The sequence below is a fragment of the Grus americana genome, chromosome 29 (genome assembly GCF_028858705.1).
Source record: "Grus americana isolate bGruAme1 chromosome 29, bGruAme1.mat, whole genome shotgun sequence".
NCBI lineage: Eukaryota > Metazoa > Chordata > Aves > Gruiformes > Gruidae > Grus > Grus americana.
This window is the reverse complement of record NC_072880.1, coordinates 1,184,307-1,202,376: the sequence shown is the minus strand read 5'-3', so window position 1 is coordinate 1,202,376 and position 18,070 is coordinate 1,184,307. Positions and strand designations below refer to the sequence as shown.

The following is an 18,070-nucleotide window of genomic DNA, read 5'->3' as shown; positions in this document are numbered from 1 at the left end:
TACACAGCCGAGACCTGTAAGGGCCAAGCCGAGTGATGCCAGCACAAGGACACTGAGGAGGAGGAGGAGGAGGATGTTCCTGCGGCCGCGGGGATGGTTTGGCTCGCAGAAGGTCCTGTCTGCATCAGCTTTTATTTGTGGCAGTGCAGAAACCCCTTTCCCTGGGACTGTAGGTCCCTCAGAAACGGTGAGCTGTTGTCTCAGCTGTGACCCGTGCAGACATGTGGTGACTTGTAGAGCAAACCCCTTGTTGAGGGGGCCCAAACCCCGAAGGCTGTCACGGAGATGTTTAAGCCCCTTTTCTTTACAGCTCTGCCCACTTGCTCTCCAAACCGAAACGCAGAACAGCCACGGTATGACGGAAACGGGGAATTTTTAGTGGATCAGGCCCTTGGTGCCATCACTTCCCCAGCAAAGCACCCCTTGGGCTGAAATCCTTGGGACACGTGATCTCCCCAACAGATTTTTTTTGGTCGATGTTTGGCTCCGTTGAAAGGTAAAATCAGCGAGAAGCACTGAGCGAGCAGGTTAAACCACCCAGAGCTTTGATGCGAGGCAGTCCTCATCCTCTGCGGAGGAAAATCAACAATGACCCTGACAGAGATAGGAGGGACCGAGTTTAAATGAGGTTCTGCTCTCGCTGCGTGGAAAGAGGGAGAAATCTTTGTTTCCCTCGCCCTTTGTCCGTCTTCTCTGTTTAAGCTAGAGATTCCTCAGGCCTGGCTCTCACCCCTGGGCAGCAGGGTCCTGCTTTCAGCTGTGACCCCTCTGATTATTTATTTATGTTCTTTTGTGGCTCGTTAGGAGAAATTAAGCCAAGGAAAGCACACGAGGGATGGAAGGAAAAGAGTCCAGCCCAGGAACCCCGACTGCTGGGTCACGGTCGAGGTTCTAGTCTTGCAAATGGCTTAATCTCTGCTTAATTTAATCACAGGTGTTTGGTTAGGCCAGGCCTGCACCCGTCGCGGCCGGGAGGACCCAGCCTTGCCTGGCACCGCGTCCCCGCTGGCGCCTGAGCCCTGTCACCCCGACGAGGAAATCCCCAGGGCCCGGAGCTTCGCCGTTTTCAGTCTGAAGCTGGGACGCGTTTAGTAGCAGCGCTGGGGGCGGAAGGAGACTGAGGTGACGATTTACTCATCTGGTGACTTAGTCACCCCCTAACCCCCACACTGAGCCCGGCCGGGTGGCCCGAGCCTCCTCCCCAGACACGCAAAGATTTTCCTACACGCTTAATTTCACGCGCCGTGAGTAATCCCGGTACCTCCGGCCCGGGCTCTGCAGAACAGGGTATTTCTGCAGAAAAACGCTTTGCCTGTTCTGCTTTAGGTGAAGCGGGGAGCGTGTCCAAGGCGGCCTGCTCAAAATGCTCTCGATTATTTATTTTCTTTCTGTTGAAAGGCTGGTTTCCCTCTCCTACGACACGTTCGGCTGCAGCCAGGATGTGGAGTTTGGGGGATGTGACTACGCTGGTATTACACTGGTTTTATGGTGGTTTTACACTGGACCCCTCCATTCCCAGCGAGCCCACGGCTGGCCGTCCCTCTGATGTCACGTCGGGGTGGCCGTGTCAGGCTCTGTCCCTGTTCCTCGTGACACATCCACGATCATTCCCCAAAATTGAGCTGGAGCCATCCCCACCCCCCAAAGCCACCTGCAGCTGGATACATTTTTATTATTAAAATTTTTTCCTGGGTTGTTTTTTTTTTTGGTTGGGGTTTTTTGGGGGTTTTTTTGTGGTTTGTTTTTTTTTTTTTCCGCAAGCGTGGTTCCCTCCCTCCAGCCGGGTATTTCACAGCACGCCCAGCCCGCCCGGGGACCCTCCTCTCCCCCTATCACCCGTGGGTGTGGGTGGGTGTGCGTGCGTGCGTGCGTGTGCAAGGCAGCGCTGCCGAACCTCCGAGCGCATCCACCGGGAGGAGGAGGAGGAGGAGGAGGAGGAGGAGGAAGAAGAAGGGGGGGGGTGGCGGAGGGAGGGAGCAATTGAATTTCAAACACAAACAACCGCATGGGGCACGGACCCACCGCCGCCGCGCCGCGCCGCTCCTAGCACCGCGGGCCGGGGCCACCGCCGCCCCCCGCCCCGGGCTCTCCGCCGGGCCCGCCGCGCTGGGGGGCAGGAGAAGCCGCTGGTTCCCCTCCTTCCCCCCCCCTCCCCTTTTTATTATTATTTTTTAATTTTTTTTTAATTTTTTTTTTTGAGGGGCTAATCCTTGCCTCGCCGGATTTTGCCTCCTAAAACTTCATCCTTAACCCCCTTTCCCCTTCCCCTGCCCGTCCCCCCCCCCCCCCTCCGTTCCCGGGAGGAGCCGCCTGCAAAGATGTCCCGGTCCAACCGGCAGAAGGAATACAAATGCGGGGACCTGGTCTTTGCCAAGATGAAGGGTTACCCGCACTGGCCTGCCCGGGTAAGGAACCGGGGAACGGACGAACGGGGGGTGTGGGGGGGGAAGGCGATGGGACCCACCGGTTCCCCCCCCCCGGTGCTCCCCGTTGCATAACGCGGGCGGTCGCACGCCGCAGCCGGTGTCCCGGGGCCGGGTTGCAGGGGAACGGGGGTGGGGGGGTGGGGGAGCTGCACCGGGGTCAGGCTTCCCCGGTGCAGCGGGGCTGGGGGGTGGGGGGGCTGGATCCAACTTTAAGGCCGGGCTCCGCTTCCCGGGGTGGAAAAGTTGGGGGGTTATCGGTTACCCGGGGGGGGTGGGAAGCGCTTTTTTGGTTATTTTGTTGGGTTTTTAGGGGGGTTAATGTATTGGAAACAACGTCCCGGGCCCCTTTTGTGCTATTTCCCTCCGGGAGGGAGGGGGGGGGAGAGACAGGTGGGGGGGTCACGGGTGGGGGCCCGCGTGGCTTTTGCCACCGCGTGGGAGTAGGGAGTCCTGCCTCCCCCCCCCCCCCGGGTTGCTCCTGCTCGTCCCCTCCGCAGGACCCACGGGGCAGGACGAGCCCCCCCGGGGGAGGGACGAAGCTGTGACCTGGGCCGCATCCTGCACCGGAGCACGAGCCCCCCCCCCCCCGGATCACCCCCCTGGCATCGCCCAGTGGGTCTTAGGGGTCCCGTTCCCGCGTGGAGCCGCACCACAGGCCCCCCCCCCCCCCCGTCTCCCCGCTCCATCGGGGTGCCGGCAGCGGGACCCCCGTAAAGCGTTGGGGAGGCAGCACGTCGCTCCCGCTCCCTGGACGTGCTGCTCCACTTCACCGATGATTTGGGGGAGACCGGGGGGGGGCTTAACCAAGCCCCCCCCCCACCATTCTGGCTTTGCCAGCATGTCCCCCAGGTCCGCGTGGCCTTACCTCTCACCGGGGCCCCAGGTGCCAAATGGGTGCCAGCGCTCACCGGGAGTTTGGCTTTGAAAAATCAATATAATGGCTGAGGACTTAAGACAGATTTTGGGGGGGGGGGGAACATGACACACACACACGTGGGGTAGGGTGAGGGCGTCGAAGTGGGGTGCTGGACCCGGTGGGTGCCGGACCTGCCGCTTGCCCCTGGCTTGCTCCCACAGGAGCTGTGGTCCTGAGTGGATGCGGGGAGTCCCTGAGCATCGTGTGCGTGGGGGGGGGGGGGGGGTGTCAGTACCACGAGCCCGGTGCCCCCCCCCCAGGGGCGAAGCACCTTGGCCACGCTCACCGTGAGCCGTCGGGGCCTGATCCAGGCCGGTGGCTGTGCGGCAGCTCAGCCGGGCGGCCTCTGGGAAGCTCTGGCTACGGAATACGGCGCTGGTTATTTTTAAGCAGTTGATGATGCAGTTTAAAATTTCCTTGGAGTGTTTCCCCCCCCCCTCCACCACCACCCCCCCACCCTCCCCACTAGGTCTTGCAGCAAAGGGAGCTGGGCCGCCAGCAACCCCGAAATTAAACCGAAACGGGGAGGAATGGCAACGCGCAGCGGGCTTTAAAGGCCGAGGATCTTCCCCCCCACCACCCCTCCCCGCCATCCCCTCCTCCTTCCCCTCCTCGGGTTTGAATAACTTTTGTTTGGTTTGTAGGGTTCTGGCGGGGAGGCCGGGAGGGGGTGGGGAGCCGTTCGGATTTGGCACCGGCCTCCCAACGCGCATTTGAAAGCGGCTTTGCGAGGAGGAGCCAGAGGGATCCCTGGGAGCCCGGCGCCCGCTTCCACCACCGCTTCCTTTGCGGGGGGAGCCATGCTTCCCCCGGCGTGGACCCGCTGCTTCGTCCTCCTTTCCCCGTCCCATCCCGGCAGGGTTTGGCCCTGCTTCCTGGGGTGCCCCCCCCACCCAATCGCACGGGGACGGGGCGGGGGGGTGAAGCCGGGTCGGGGCTCGCGCAGCCTCGTGCCAGGCTGAGCTCCCGGAGACCAAATTAGCGCCTGCGTACGCTGCGCGGGGCCAGGCCCGCTCGGGTTTCACACCGCGCTCTGCTCCCAGCAGTCTGTTTCACCGCCACCATCATGGCAGGAGCATTTCAGGGCAGGAGGGGAGCAGGTTCCCCCCCCCCACCCCCCCCCTTCCAAAAGCAGCGGGATGCCAGGGTGGCGATTTTGGGGTGCTGCTCTGTAGAAGGGGCTGAGCCCCCCTGCCCTCGCTCGGGTGACTAATCTTGTCGCGGGCTGGGGTGAAGCAGGCAGGGTTTGCCCGTGACTAATCGGGTGCGTGATGAAACGTTACCCGGCCGCGCGGGGCGTTCTCTGGGATATTTGTTTCCGACCAGGTGTGGCTGGAGCAGAAGGAATCGGCGAGGGAAGAAACGGAGGGTGGAGAGCTGGGGGCACCGCGGGGGAGGTGGGGGTTATTCCCCTGGCCCCTGCTCTGGGGACGCTGCTCCCGGTCCCCCTGGGGAGATGGCACCCGGCACCGTCCCCCAACGCCGGCAGCTCAGCCCCCCCCTCCAGTGGAAACCTGAGCACCAAATAATGGGGAAACTGAGGCACGGAAGCAGGGAGATGAGTCGCCGGCACCTGGGGCGGGAGCCCTGCCTTCCCGCACACGAAGCCATCCTCGCTCCATCTCCGTGCGGTCCGTGCTGCCCGGACCCTCGCCATCACCTGCCCGTCGGCGCTTCCCTGCTGCCGTGGACAGATCCACAGCCCTTCTTCCGTACGGCCCGCCAGGACAGTGCGGGAGCGCGGCAGGGACCGGTGCACCAGCTCAGAGGCCGGCACCACGCCGGGGGTCCCAGCACCGCTGGCACCCCCCTCCCTTAGCAGCTCCTGTTCCCAGCGCCGGGTGTTCGGTGGGGGCAGAGAGGGGTGGAGGGCTCCTTGCTGCTGGGCTGGATCCGGCCGTTCGCTTTGCCGCCGTTTGGAGCAGAAATTGGTAGTTTGCCGCCGGCAGTGGGGGGCCGGGGCCCCAGCCGGGCTGCGTGTGACCCCCCCCCCACGTGCTTTTTCAGCCGTGTGTGACCCACATGAATTAATTCCATTCATTCCCCGCCTCCTGCTTGCCAGCCTTCATCCAGCAGTGGGGAAACTGAGGCAGGGGGTGGGTTGCCCCCAGCTCCCCCTGGTGCTGTCAGGGTCCCCCCGGGGCCGACGCAGCGGGGGCTGCTCCCAGCCTTGCTCCGCTCTGTGGGCCAGTTGCAAAGGTCAAGTGCGGAGGTCGGGGGCAGAGTCCAGCCTGGGGTACGTGCCTGTCCCTCCCCTGCCACGCTCCAGAGCTTTCCCTCCCGGGGAGCCCGTCCCAGCCTCTTGTTTTCGGAAACCCGCCCCCCGACACACACCGTGGTCCGCAGGTCCCCGGGCAAGGACGGGCTGGTGACACCGGTGCCGTTCGCAGGAGCTGGCGGGGGAACAGCGCCGGGCACACGTGTACTTTATCCCGGCGCCGCAGCCCTTCGACTCTCCCCCCCGCCTTGCTGCCTTTCGGCAAGCGACGGGGATGGACAAAGAGATGTCGGACAAACAGATGATGGTGCCTCAAGCCCCAGATGACCATCACAGGGGGGGTGAGGAGTTCCAAACGCTCCTGGGGATGGCACGCTTTGGGTGGCTTGAGGCCCCAGGGTTTTTGGAAGGGTTCCCAGCGCCTGCCTGCGCTATCGGTGTCCCCACCGGGGTATCTCACCCGCCTCCCCGTATCTCCCTGCGCCCCGGCTTCCCCGCCTGGCCCTGCAGATAGAGATGCCGCGTCCTTTTCTCCGGGGACGGAGGTTGGGGGGCAGAAGGGGCAGATAAGGGGCTGTCGTTCGCGCGGAAGGGCTGGGTGATGGATCCTGGCTCCTGTGGGGGAGATGTGAGCTTTCCCCAGCACCGGGCCCACCACCGCCCATTGCTCAGCCGTGCCGCAACCTTGGCCAAGGACGGTTCCTGGCGTGGGGATGGGGACGGGCGGTCGTGGGTTTGGGGACCGCGTTGCCCTCGATGCCGTGTGTGCCGAATTTCCTTGGGGAAGGAGGTCTGAAAACTAGCTGGGGGAGCGAGCGCTGCGGGGCCGGTGCGAGGGCGAGACCGACCGTTCCTGCTCCTGAAATGCCGCCGGATGGGGAAGCGGGGGGCTTCGGGGCGGGACGGCGGTGCCGGGAGCCCCAGGGCGCTGGGTGGAGGCACATCACCAATTCCGGCACCCGGGAAGGTGGATGCAGGATGACAGCCTGGATGCCCTGGACCACGTTTGGGCAGCGGTGATGGCCAGGAGGTGCATCCCACCCCGGTCCAGCTCTCCAGGAGTGGGGACCACGCGCAGGACGTCACACCGACTGCCCGCCGTGTCCCAGTGCCTGCACGGAGCCCCTTGCCGGCATCCCATCCTGCCCGGCTGCCCCTGGGGCTGTGCCGGCACTGCCGCCCAGCACCATGGCCTGTGTTCGTTCCTGGATGTCCGGGAACGAAGCTGCGCGGCATTCCCAGCTCTGGGAATGAAACCGGGAGAAACCCTTGGCCAAGTCGGCCCTCAAGCATCACATTTGGGACAAGTCGTTGACGTGCCGGGAGGAAGGGGATAAAAAAAACCCCCGGTGGCAGCCCTGCCGCCAGCACCCTGGCTCCACGCTGGGGAAACTGAGGCTCGGCGAGCTGGAGGGTGACAGTGACTTAGCAAAGGTCGTGCCGTGAGTCAGCAGCACCCGGCTGCCAGCGCTGGCACCTTCCTGCCCGAGACCCCTGCCCGCATCCTCCCGCGGCTCCTTCCACCTCCCTGCGAGGCTTTCTCCGGGAATTTATGGCCTTGCTGCCTGGAGTGGAGGGGGGGGGGGGAATGTTATTTTTAGATGCTATAAAAAGCAGCCGGAATCGCTTTCGCTCTATTCCCACTTGGCGCCTCGGGAATATTCACGCTCCGTGAAACGGCACCTGCCGGCGGGGTTGGCACCGGCTACTCATGGACCCCCACGGTCCTCGCCGTGGTGACCCCCCGTTTTGGCGAGGGGGGGTCCCAGCAGCAGGACGGTGTCACCGGGTGCCCCGACACCTCCTGGCTTTTCCCCGTGCCCCAACCCGGGGCCGGAGGTGATGCCTCCGGCTTCACCGGCACCGCTGGCACGCCTCGCGCGCGAATTTGCTGAGCTAAATATGTCTGAGCCAGTCTAGACAAGAGCTTACGTGGCCGCTCCTCGGCCGTCCCCGGGGGTGGGAGAAGGGGAGCCCCCGCTGACCCGGCACCGGTGGGCACGGCCGCTTGTTTTATTAACTGCCCTTCTTGCCCGCAATGTCGCCGGCCGGTGGGTAAATTCCCAAGGAATGATGTTTTCCTCCATCCCCGGGAGGATGTCGGTGGGACGCGGCGTACCCGACACCCGTGTCCCAGCCGGGGGGTGACACCCCGGTGTCGGGGGGAGCCGGGGCTCTGCCTTCCCCGATTCTCACCCCGTCCTTTGTGTCGCACAGATCGACGAGATGCCGGAAGCTGCAGTAAAATCCTCCTCCAATAAATACCAAGTCTTCTTCTTCGGGACCCACGAAACGTGAGTGGGGTCCCGGCGTGGGGGGGGGCACTGATGGATCCACCCTTCCGTGGGGCAGTGCTGCCGACAGCCCCGGGACTTTTGGGGAGAGGCGAGACCCCCCCTGCCCCTGGCTGCCATCCCTCACTGCTCCCCCCTCCCCGAGCAGGGCATTCCTGGGGCCCAAAGACCTCTTCCCCTATGAAGAATGCAAGGAGAAGTTTGGGAAACCCAACAAACGGAAAGGGTTCAGCGAAGGTTTGTGGGAGATCGAGAACAACCCCACCGTCAAAGCTTCCGGCTACCAGGTGGGTCCTGAGCCGGGGGGGCCCCAGCACCTTGCACCCCCCTCCAGCCACCTCCTTCCCCCCCGTTCCTCCCTCCCCGGTCCCCCTCTGTGAGTCCCCCGTGTCCCCTCAGCCCACCCAGAAGAAGACCTGCCCCGAGGACGCCGAGCCGGAGCGGGAGCCGGAGGGTGACGGGGAGAAGAAGGGCAATGCGGAGGGCAGCAGCGACGAGGAGGGGAAGCTGGTGATCGACGAGCAGTCCAAGGAGAAGAACGAGAAAGGCGGAATCAAGAGGAAAGCGGAAGATGCTTTGGAGGTAGGGGGATATCGGGGACGGGGACGCAGGTGAGTGGGGGGGTCCGGGACTGGGCTGAGCCGAGCTCCCCCCGCCCAGGACTCCCCCAAACGCACCAAGGAGGCGGAGGGGCAGGAAGGGGAGAAGAAGGTAGATAACGAAGAGGTCCCCAAGGAGGAGCCCAAACCCAACCCGACCGAAGGGGAGAAGGAGAAGAACAGCGACGCTGCCGGCGTGCCGGACGCCAGCGAAGCCAAGCAGGAGGGCAAGGAGGAGGTCAGAGACCACAAGGAGAGGTGAGGGTGGTGCAGTGACCCCCGTCCCCAACAGGCAGGCTCCTCCCTGCCCACCCCGGGCATGGGGGAACGTCCCTGGCGGCGTGGAGAGGGGGGGTGTCTCAGTACCGCGGGGTCCGTCACCAAGCGTCCGGGTCTTTTCTTGGTTTCCGCAGCCCGTAGCGGCCTTCCCGGCGAGCTGATCTTCCCGCCTGCCCCTTCCCCGCTGGGCTCCCCTGGGTGCTGCCCTGTCTCGCCCTCGTCGGCTCGTCGCGTCCGCAGCTCCGGACAAGAGAAACAAACCGAAAATGAAATTTAAAAAAAAAAAAAAAAAAAAAGAGAGAGAAATGAAGAGAAACCCGGTAACACGAACCCCTGAACCGACCCGCATCTCCCGGCCCCGCCGTCGCGGGGCGCATGCTTTGTATTAGTGATTTCTAGGGGGCTGATCAGTTGATTTGAAATAAAAGCGATTCATGCCTTTTTAAAGCGCTTCCACCGCTGGCTCCGGGCCCCGGGGTCAGCCCCTTCCCACCGTGCTGGTGATTTCGGGGCCCGTGGGGGGGGCTGCTGCCAGAGAGGGGCTCCGGCGTCCCCCAGCAGCTTCGGTTTGTTTTCTCCGTGCTGGAGGGGGACCGGAAAGAAATGCAGAAAGGGATGGGAGCGGACAGGGCTTGTTCCTTGGGAGAGAAGTGGTTGAAAGAGGGGAAGGAGCGAGGCAGGAGGAGGTTTTCAGAGGGGAGACGTTTAAGAAAATAGAAAAACATAATCGTGGAAGAAAGCGACGGGGACAAGGGGCTGTTTCAGCCGGTGCTTCGCTGTGCCCTGGCTCCTTATGGAGCTGCGCCTCCATCGTGTCCCTGGGGCAGGATGGGCTCAGGGAGGAGCGGGGACCCCCCCAAAACCCCGGGATGGCACCGGCTTCACAACCCCCCCGGCCACAGGACTGTCCCCGGGGCCGGGCGGCAGTTCCCGCAGCAGAGAAAATGGAGCCCTGGCCGGGTGCCATCCCCGCGGCGGGACTACAGCTCCCAGCTTGCCCGGGCTGGGCGATCGCTACCACCGAAGGGGACCTGGGGAAGCAACGGGGAAACTCCAGGCCCCGGCTTCGGGGAGAGACCAGGCCTCAAGGAGCCCACTCCCACCCCACGCACACCTCCGGTCCCGCGTGGGGAGCTGCAGGGCCGAGCCCGGGCGGGGGCAGCGGGGGGTGGTGAGGGGCCGCCCCGCAGCTCGGCTCCGGTCCCGGTTCCCCGCCACCCGGGGCGGCCCTAGGCCGCCCCGGGTGGCGGGGAACCGGTCCCGGGCCTTGGACTACAACTCCCGGCGTACCCCGCGCCTCCCAGGATGCACCGCACCGGGGAGGCAGGGCTGCAGACTACAACTCCCGGCATGCCCTGCGCCGGCGTTCGGCGGGACTACGCTTCCCGGCATGCACCGCGCCACCCCCCCACCCCCCCGCTTCCTCCCCTGCCCTCCACAGACCGTCTGGAGGCGCCGGAGAGGCCGAGGTGAGCGGGGCTGGGGCGGGGGGGGGGTCTTGGGTCCCTTGAGGGTGAGGGGGGACGTCTGGGTCCCTTTGGGGGGCTCTGGGGGCGCTGAGGTCCCTTGGGGGGGATCTGGATCCCTTTGGGGGGGACGTCGGGGGGGCCTGGGTCCCTTTGGAGGGTTCTGGGGGGGCTGGGTCCCTTTGGGAGTGAGGGGGGGGCTCTGGAGGACATTTGGATCCCTTTGGGGGGGCTCTGGGGGTGTCTGGGTCCTTAGGGGAGCTCGAGGGGGAGCCCTGGGGGGGCTCTAGATCTCTTTAAGGGTGAGGGGGGTTCTGGGGGACACCTGGGTCCCCTTTGAGGGGGCTCCGGGTCTTCTCTGGGCTGACGAGGGGCCCTGGGGGGGGGGGCTGGGACCCTTTGGGGGGGCTGAGTCTCTTTTGGGGGGGGGGGGGCTGGGGGGTGCCTGGGTCCCCTTTGGGGTGAGGGGGGGCTCTGCGGGCCACCTGGCTCCCTTTGGGGACACCTGGCTCCCTTTGGGGACACTGGGGTCCCTTTGGGGGGCTCTGGGGGGTGCCTGGGTCCCATTTGGGGGGGGCTCTGCCAGGCACCTGTGTCTCTTAGGGGTGTGGGGGGGCTCTGGGTCCCTTTGGGGGGGCTTTGGGTCCCCTTTGGGTTGAGGATGGTCTCTGTGGTCCCCCCTGGTCCCCCCACACACACACCCGAGGCATGTCACCCTGTGGAACACAACTGGGGGGGCCCTGCAGTGCCCCCCCCACCCTGACCACCGTCCCCAGCCGCCGTAGTGCCATGCGCCTCTCGGCCCTGCTGTGCGCGGGGCGGCTGCGGCTGCCCGCCGGTTACCGGCACGGCACGTGGCGCCCCGGCACCGCTGCCGCCCAGCTCCGCAATCCCCCGGGGCTGCGCCGCCGCAAGATTTTCGTGGAACCCATCGCCAGGGAGGACTGGAAGGTGTTTCGGGGTGACACGGTGAGTCTTCCCACTCCCCAGGTGCACCCCCGGGACCCCCCCTGACCTCCCTGACCCCCTCCCTCCGCCGCAGGTCCAGGTCCTCACCGGGAAGGATGCGGGGAAGCAGGCGATGGTCACCCAGGTCGTGCGAGCCCGCAACTGGGTGGTGGTGGAAGGGCTGAACACGGTGAGGTTGGAGCCGGCGCCGGGGCTGCCGTGCTGGGGGGGGAGCTGTCGGTAACTCCCCCGTCCCGTCCCGTCCCAGCATTACCGCTACGTCAACCGAACCACCAAATACGCCGGGACCTACATCGCCAGCGAGGCGCCGCTGCTGCTCAACCAGATCTCCCTGGTGGACCCCGAGGACCGGTAACGGCCGTGGGGGGGGGTGAGGGGACCCCACCGTGGCCCCCCCCCGCCAAGTCCCGTGCCCCCCCCCAGACGCTCTCTGCCGGCAGGAAGCCCACGGAGGTGGAATGGCGGTACACGGAAGAGGGCGAGCGGGTCCGCGTCTCCCTGCGCAGCGGCCGGATCATCCCTTTGCCGCTGCGGCAGCGCTGGGACGGCATTGTCCCCGAGCAGTGGATCGGTGAGCGGGGACGGGGGAAAGTGGGGGGGCAGCTGCCAGCCCCCCGCAGCGGTGGGGGACACACACGTGGGTGCCCTGAGGGTGCTCAGCGCCGTCCCTTTGGCTGCGCCCAGATGGCCCGAAAGACACGACGGTGGAGGACGCGCTGGACAAGACGTACCTGCCGTCCCTGAAGACCTTCGAGGAGGAGATCATGGACGCCATGGGGATCGTGGAGACGCGCAGGGCCAAGAAATCCTACTGGTATTAACTGGGGGGACGAGGGAGCAGCAGAACCCCCCCGGGGCCGGGGTCTGCAATAAAGCCCCCCCTTTATTTTCCCCGTTTGTGGCGCTTTCGGAGCGGACCCAGCTCCCTCACGCCGAACCCTGAGCCGTACAAAGTCTCGGTTTTATTTTTGTTGCGGTTCGCGCGCGGCGCTGGGAGCCAGGGGGCCACGCCGCTCCCCGGGGGGCTCTGCCCCCGCTGGGTCCTCGTCCTCGCCGCTGTCCTCGTCCAGACCCGACAGCACCGCGCCCAGGGGGGTCCGTGCGGCCACCAGCACCAGGTTGCGCGGGGAGAACCGGGGATCGAAGAGAGGAACGAGGGCGCACTGGAACCCTGCGGGGAGACAGTCGATCGGTACCGGCACCGCTGCCGTCGCCTCCGCGTCGCCGTCCCGGCGCCCACCTTGCTCCCGCAGGTAGAGCAGGCGATCGAGGAGGATGAGGGTCTCCACCAGCGGGGCCAGCAGCAGGGTCAGGCTGAAGAAAGCCACAACCTTGTGTTGCTGGTCCAGCATGGCCCCGACGGCTTCCGAATCCAGCGAGACGGTGGCCGGATCCAACCCCACGCGGGGCAAGCCCAGCCGGGCGTACCTGCAAGGTGACGTCACGCTAGGTGACGAAGGAAAGGGGGCATGTGTGGGGGGGTGTCCCCCCCACCCAGCACCCCAAACTCACTGGGGGAAGCTGAGGGCGTGCGCTTTCTTCACCGTCTGCACCCCTGGGTGCTTCATGCCAGGGTCGGCCGCCCGGATCAGGGTCTCGAGGACGGCGCGGTAGCAGTGGGCGCGCAGGCGGCCGCTCTCCCCGTCCAACCGCCCCTCATACTCCTCCAGCGCGTGGCAGGCGGCTTCTCGCGCCCGGTAGGAAAGCTCGTGACCCGGTAACGCGGCTACCGAGGTGCTCAGCGGGTAGCCGGGGGGGCAACCGGGGGGCTGCGGGACGGTGGAGAGCTTCATGTAGCAGCAGGCCACCGAGGCCACGGCGGCCACGGCGGGGCTGCGGGCGAAGTGACGCAGCAGGGCCGGGCTGAGGTCCCCGCAGGCGTGCAGCCCCGTCACCAGCGCCCGCCGCCCCCCCTCGCACCCCCCTGCGCCCCCCAAAGGGTTTCTGGCCAGGGGCCCCGGCCCCGGGGGGTCGGGGGGCAGCAGGAACTCCCCCCAGGGAACCCCGGGGTCCAGGCGACCGGCCACGTGGCGCGGGCCCCGGGGGGTGAGGGCGCACGGGGGGTGCCGGGGGGGGTTCTGGCGGCGCCGGGGGGGCCCCTCGTTTCCCGGCACCCCCATTTTGCCCAGCTCCTGCAGCAGCTCCCGGTCGAAGCGTTCCGCCGCGGCGGCCAGGCGGCCATCACCCTCCACTGCCGTGACGGATAAGCCGAGGCCGAAGGCCAGGAACCGCGAGAGGTGGCCCTGGGTGTGGGGGGACACGCTCAGCTGGGGGGGGGGACACACACACCCCCCAGGACCCCCCCGTGTCCCCGTCCCCCCCCCAGCTCCTACCTGCCCCGCTCCGACGTCCACCACGTGGTCGCAGCCGGTGGCCTGGCTCAGCCGCTGCAGCAGCTGTGGGGAGAGGAGGGTTTGGGGGGGGCTTGTAGGGGGTTTGGGGGAGTCACAGGGGGGGCACGCACCTTCCCCAGGCGCCGGATCTCGTGCTGCTTCTTGGGCTTGACGTGGCGGCGGAGCAGGGGGTGCAGGCGGGCGCTCTGGCAGGGGGGGCGCGGGGCCCCCCCCGGCCGCCCCCGGGGGAAGGCGAGGGCCCGGGCGGCAGCGGCGAAGGCCAGGAGGGAGAGGGGCCAGGTGGCCCCCGGCCCCCCCCGGCCCCCCAGGAGCCCGGCTAGCTGCGGGGGGGCGGCGGTGGCCAAGGCGGCCTGCCAGGGCGGGGGGAGGCGAGCCCAGAGCCCCTCGGCGAAGAAATCCTGCGGGGAGGGGGGGTCAGTGGGGGGCGGGGGGGGCACGGGGCTGGGGGGGACACGCGGGGGGGACACTCACGATGACGTAGGCGTCGAGCAGGGGCCGGTACAGCGTCAGGAGGCGGATGATGTCGGCCGCTCGCTGTCGCTCCCGCTGCAGGGCGGAGGGAGGGGGGGCCGCCATGGCGGTGCCTGGGGGGGGACGGGACACACGACGGGGTGTCGTCAGCCCTGGGGGTCTGATGTCACCTCGGGGTGTCCCCCCTGGGGCTCTGACGTCATTCTGGGGTGTCCCCCCTGGGGCTCTGACATCATCTTGGGGCTCTGACATCACCCCAGGGTGTGTCCTCTGGGGCTCTGACGTCACCCTTGGGGCTCTGACATCTTTCTGGGGTGTCCCATCTGGAGCTGTGATGTCACCCCAGGATGCCACCCCCTTCCTCTGGCTGTGACCTCACAGGGCTGTCACATCATCAGGCCATGACATCACCAGGCAGTGTCATCACAGAAGGACGCAATTACCCCTCCCACAGCTCTGACATCGCCCAGTGAGGCCACACCTGCAGCCATGCCATCACCAGGCCATGCCATCACCCAGGGATGCAATTCACCCTCCTGCAGCCATGACGTCACCGGGCCATGACATCACCCAGTGTGGCGCCCTCTACGACCATGACACCACCAGGCAGCTCGAGCAACTCTCCCCACTCCCTGCGCTGGGCAGCGCCGACGAACTGTGACGTCGCGCCAGGCCCTGCCATTCCCGTGACGTCACCCCAGCCGTCAGCACCCCCCCACCCCCGGACCATAGAGCCGCCCGCCGACGGGCCAGAGCGGCCCCACGCGCCACTCACCGCCCGGCCCTTCCGCGTTCCCGCCGCGGCGCCGCGCATGCGCAACTCGGCCGCTCGGCGCCCAGGGAGCACGCGCGGGGACCGGAGCCACCTCGCCGGGCGCAGGCTTGTTGCGTCACTACCGCCCGGTTCTGCGCCGGGCGCATGCGCGCTAACGACTAGGCGCCGGTCCGCGCCGGCCACGTGCCGCTCCGCCGCGGGGGGCAGCTTCCGCTTCCGGAGCGCGGAGGTGAGGGGCGGCGGGGCCGGGGGGGGGCGGCGGGGCCGGGGGGGGGCGGCGGGGCCGGCGGGATCCTGGGGGGTCCCGGTGCTGAGCTGCCGCTGCCCGCCGCAGGCTGGGGGCCCGTCCCGGTCCGTCCCGCTGCTACCGGGGCTCGCCATGGCGGATTTGATCCTCAACGTGGATTTCGCCCCCTCCGAGCGCCCCGGGAAGAAGGAGGCCGGTAACCAAAAGCACAAGATATTCGTGCAGCGGCGGCGGGCGCTGGAGCGGCGGGGGGTGCTGAGGCAGAAGCAGCTGCCGGTGGCCCAGCCGCAGCCGCCGCTGACCGGGAGGGGCCCCCGGGGCAAGAGGCGGGGGGCGGCGGTCGGGAAGGACCCGGAGAAACCGAACTCCGTCCGGCCCAAGCCGCGGCACGCAGCTCCCGGTCCCGCGTCCATCGCCCGACCCGGTTCCTCCGGTTCCAACGAGTCGGTATTTCCCTCCGGCCCTCCGCTCCGCGGCACGGCTAAGAAAAACCGGAGAGCTCCCGGTTTCCCCCCTCAGCCCAGCAAACTGGTGGCCATAGACTGTGAGATGGTGGGCACGGGGCCCGGCGGCCGTACCAGCGACCTGGCCCGCTGCAGCATCGTGGGCTACCGGGGCGACGTCGTGTACGACCGGTACATCCGTCCCGCCGCCCCCATCGTGGATTATCGCACCCGCTGGAGCGGCATCCGGCAGCACCACATGGCGAACGCCGTCCCCTTCGGCAAGGCCCAGCGAGAGGTGCGTCCCCGCCGTTTTTTGGCTGTTGGGGGGGGCACGCGGACACACGTGCGGGGTTGGCGAGGCCGCAGGGACTCTTTAACACCACCCCACCCCCCCCCCAATTTTATCCCCCTTTCTCAGATCTTGCGAATCCTCTCCGGGAAGATCGTGGTCGGCCACGCCGTCTACAACGATTTCAAGGCGCTCAAGTATTTCCACCCCAAAGCGCTCACCCGGGACACCTCCAAAATCCCGTTGCTGAACCGTAAGGGCGGTTTCCCGGAGAACGTCTCCATCTCCCTGAAGCGCCTCGTCAAGGAGCTGCTGCACAAGGACATCCAGGTACCTCGGCCTCATCTTCCTCCCCGCCACAGGGTGCCGCTGCGAGGCTGCTGCCTCGGCCGGGAGCACCCCCCCCAGGAGCTGGGGAAGGACGTGGGGACCCCCCCCACCCTGGTGCTGCAGCGGGGTGACGGGAGAGGGGAGGCGCGTCCCCGGGGCAGGATTGGGGTTCGCAGGATCAGGGTGCCCCGAGTTCAGCCTCGGTTTCTCCTTCCCTGGATGGAGAGAACCCCTCAGCTCACGCCCCGCAGCGTCTGGGGAGGGGGGGGCTTTTTCCCCGCTGGGCCGTTGCGTCAAGCTGTGCCCACCCCCTGTCCCTGTCCCCAACAGGTCGGGAAGAGCGGCCACTCCTCGGTGGAGGACGCCCGAGCCACCATGGAGCTCTACAAGGTGGTGGAGGCGGAGTGGGAGCAACACCTGATGCTGCACCCCGAGCAGGAGTGACGGCCCCATCCTGCACCCCAAGAGGGGCCCGGTGCCGGCGGGGAGGAGCGGCGAGGGGCCGCGGCCGAGGGGTCGCGTCGTCCGTCCGGGCGAGGTAGCAGGGACGGTCAGACGGTGGGAGCGTGGAGCCAGGCGCGACCGTCCCTCGTCCCTGCGCCCCCGACGTGCCTTGTTACGCCGCCGCTGTTTTGCTGGCTTTTCCCCCAGGGTCACGGCGGGGGGGGGGAGCTGGGGTCACTCTGTGCCTTCCCGGGGCGGGGGGGGTCTCTCGAGTCCCGCACACACCCCCCCAAAACAGCTCGGTGCTGCCGGAGGCGCCGATAACACCGCAGGGCCGGAGCGGGATGCGGCGTTGGGGCTCTGCCGGCTGCGCAGACCAATTCCCCGGGGAAATCGGTGCCGGGGGGGGGTGGGGGGGTCCTTCCCCTCCCGGCCCTTCCCATCTTGCCAAACTACCTCTGTCAGGAACCGCCGAAGGGCTCGATGCCGTGGCGGGGGCGTGGGAGCGGGCAGCGCCCGCTGGGTGGGAAGCAGATCCTGCCGGAAAGTCCCGGCTGCGATTTCGGAGCTGCCCCCCCCCCCCACCCACCCCCGCCCTCGATGATTTGGGTGCCACCTTCCTCGTTGCGTAAGTGCCGCTGCGAGCGCGGGGGCCGGGACGAGCCCGGGCACAGGGCGGGGGGGGGGCATGACACGTACCCCGGTGTCACCGCAGACGCCTCCGTCGCCGACGTGCAGTTGTTCCCTGAACTCTCGAACGTGCCCCGAGTTCTGCCCCGGGGAGAAAGGGGGGGGACACGCTGCTTTGAACTGAAATGTTTTTGTCCCAAATCCCAATTAAAAAGAAATGATTAACGAGCCCTTCCTTTCCATGGCGCCGTGGGGGATGGAGAGGAGCTCCAGTGCTCGGCCCCGGCCGTGCGTGACCCACACCGGGCAGAGGGGAAGGTGTGTGGGCTCGGCGTTAAATTCCTCCCCCCCCCACCATACGCTGTTTGAAATCAAAGCAGCATCGTGTGTCGTCGTCATCCCCCCCGCCGCCTCACCGAAAATGCGCCGGGAGGAGCGAACTGCGGGGCCGGGGTGTCCCCGGAGCTTGGCGGCCCCCCGGGGTGGCGGCTGTCAGCCCCGTCACCCGTCGCCTGCCGACATCTGCCGCCTCTTCGCGCCAGGTACGAGCTGGCCCCTTCCCCCACTGCCGGCGGCGGGGACCCCCCGCCCTCACCCCCTTTTCTGGTTAAACCGCGGGGTGCCGGGGAGCCGGCCGGGCCTCGCTGCCGGCGTCACCGAGGGGCCGTGGCGGCCAAACCGGCCGAGCCCTGCCCAGGCTGCTGGCCGGCCCCGCGCGCGGCTGCTCCTTCGTCACCTCCTTCGTCACCGGGCCGGGAGCGGTGTCGGTGCTGAGCCAGCGGGGGTTTGGGGACCCCTCCCGCCCGCCCTGGGCTGGATGCGGCCCTGCGAGGCGGGGGGGGGGGGAAGAGGGGGGTGGCGGTCCTGAGCCCCTGGCGCGTCACATTTTCCAGCCTTTTGGCGTGTTTACGTGGCTG

The 18,070-nt window shown here is 67.2% G+C and overlaps 3 protein-coding genes across 7 annotated transcripts; 2 read left to right on the top strand and 1 right to left on the bottom strand.

Annotated features, from left to right (window-relative positions):
- The first annotated feature begins 1,834 nt into the window (after window positions 1-1,834).
- HDGF (heparin binding growth factor) lies at window positions 1,835-9,179 on the top strand. Of its 2 annotated transcripts, none has more exons than XM_054806530.1 (6): window positions 1,835-2,405; window positions 7,778-7,854; window positions 8,003-8,141; window positions 8,254-8,436; window positions 8,515-8,711; window positions 8,867-9,179. In XM_054806530.1, the coding sequence occupies exons 1-6, from the start codon at window positions 2,319-2,321 to the stop codon at window positions 8,871-8,873; spliced, it is 690 nt and encodes a 229-aa protein (XP_054662505.1). In that variant the 5' UTR covers window positions 1,835-2,318; the 3' UTR covers window positions 8,874-9,179. The 2 variants fall into 2 exon arrangements, with proteins under 2 accessions (XP_054662505.1, XP_054662506.1); XM_054806531.1 differs by having other exon boundaries at window positions 1,898-2,405; window positions 8,515-8,691.
- A 966-nt stretch (window positions 9,180-10,145) lies between these two features.
- Window positions 10,146-12,120, top strand: MRPL24 (mitochondrial ribosomal protein L24). Its single transcript, XM_054806502.1, has 6 exons — window positions 10,146-10,201; window positions 10,975-11,167; window positions 11,241-11,336; window positions 11,415-11,518; window positions 11,608-11,738; window positions 11,852-12,120. Exons 2-6 carry the CDS (start codon window positions 10,988-10,990, stop codon window positions 11,986-11,988), a joined length of 648 nt encoding a protein of 215 aa, XP_054662477.1. The 5' UTR covers window positions 10,146-10,201; window positions 10,975-10,987; the 3' UTR covers window positions 11,989-12,120.
- METTL25B (methyltransferase like 25B) lies at window positions 12,078-16,391 on the bottom strand. Of its 4 annotated transcripts, none has more exons than XM_054806489.1 (7): window positions 15,971-16,098; window positions 13,993-14,105; window positions 13,632-13,919; window positions 13,501-13,563; window positions 12,680-13,410; window positions 12,408-12,595; window positions 12,078-12,338 (listed from the first exon to the last, which is right to left on the bottom strand). In XM_054806489.1, the coding sequence occupies exons 1-7, from the start codon at window positions 16,092-16,094 to the stop codon at window positions 12,130-12,132; spliced, it is 1,716 nt and encodes a 571-aa protein (XP_054662464.1). In that variant the 5' UTR covers window positions 16,095-16,098; the 3' UTR covers window positions 12,078-12,129. The 4 variants fall into 4 exon arrangements, with proteins under 4 accessions (XP_054662464.1, XP_054662466.1, XP_054662462.1 ...); XM_054806491.1 differs by having other exon boundaries at window positions 12,095-12,338; window positions 12,408-12,613; window positions 12,712-13,410; window positions 15,971-16,391; XM_054806487.1 differs by having other exon boundaries at window positions 12,095-12,338; window positions 12,712-13,410.
- Window positions 16,392-18,070: the final 1,679 nt, after the last annotated feature.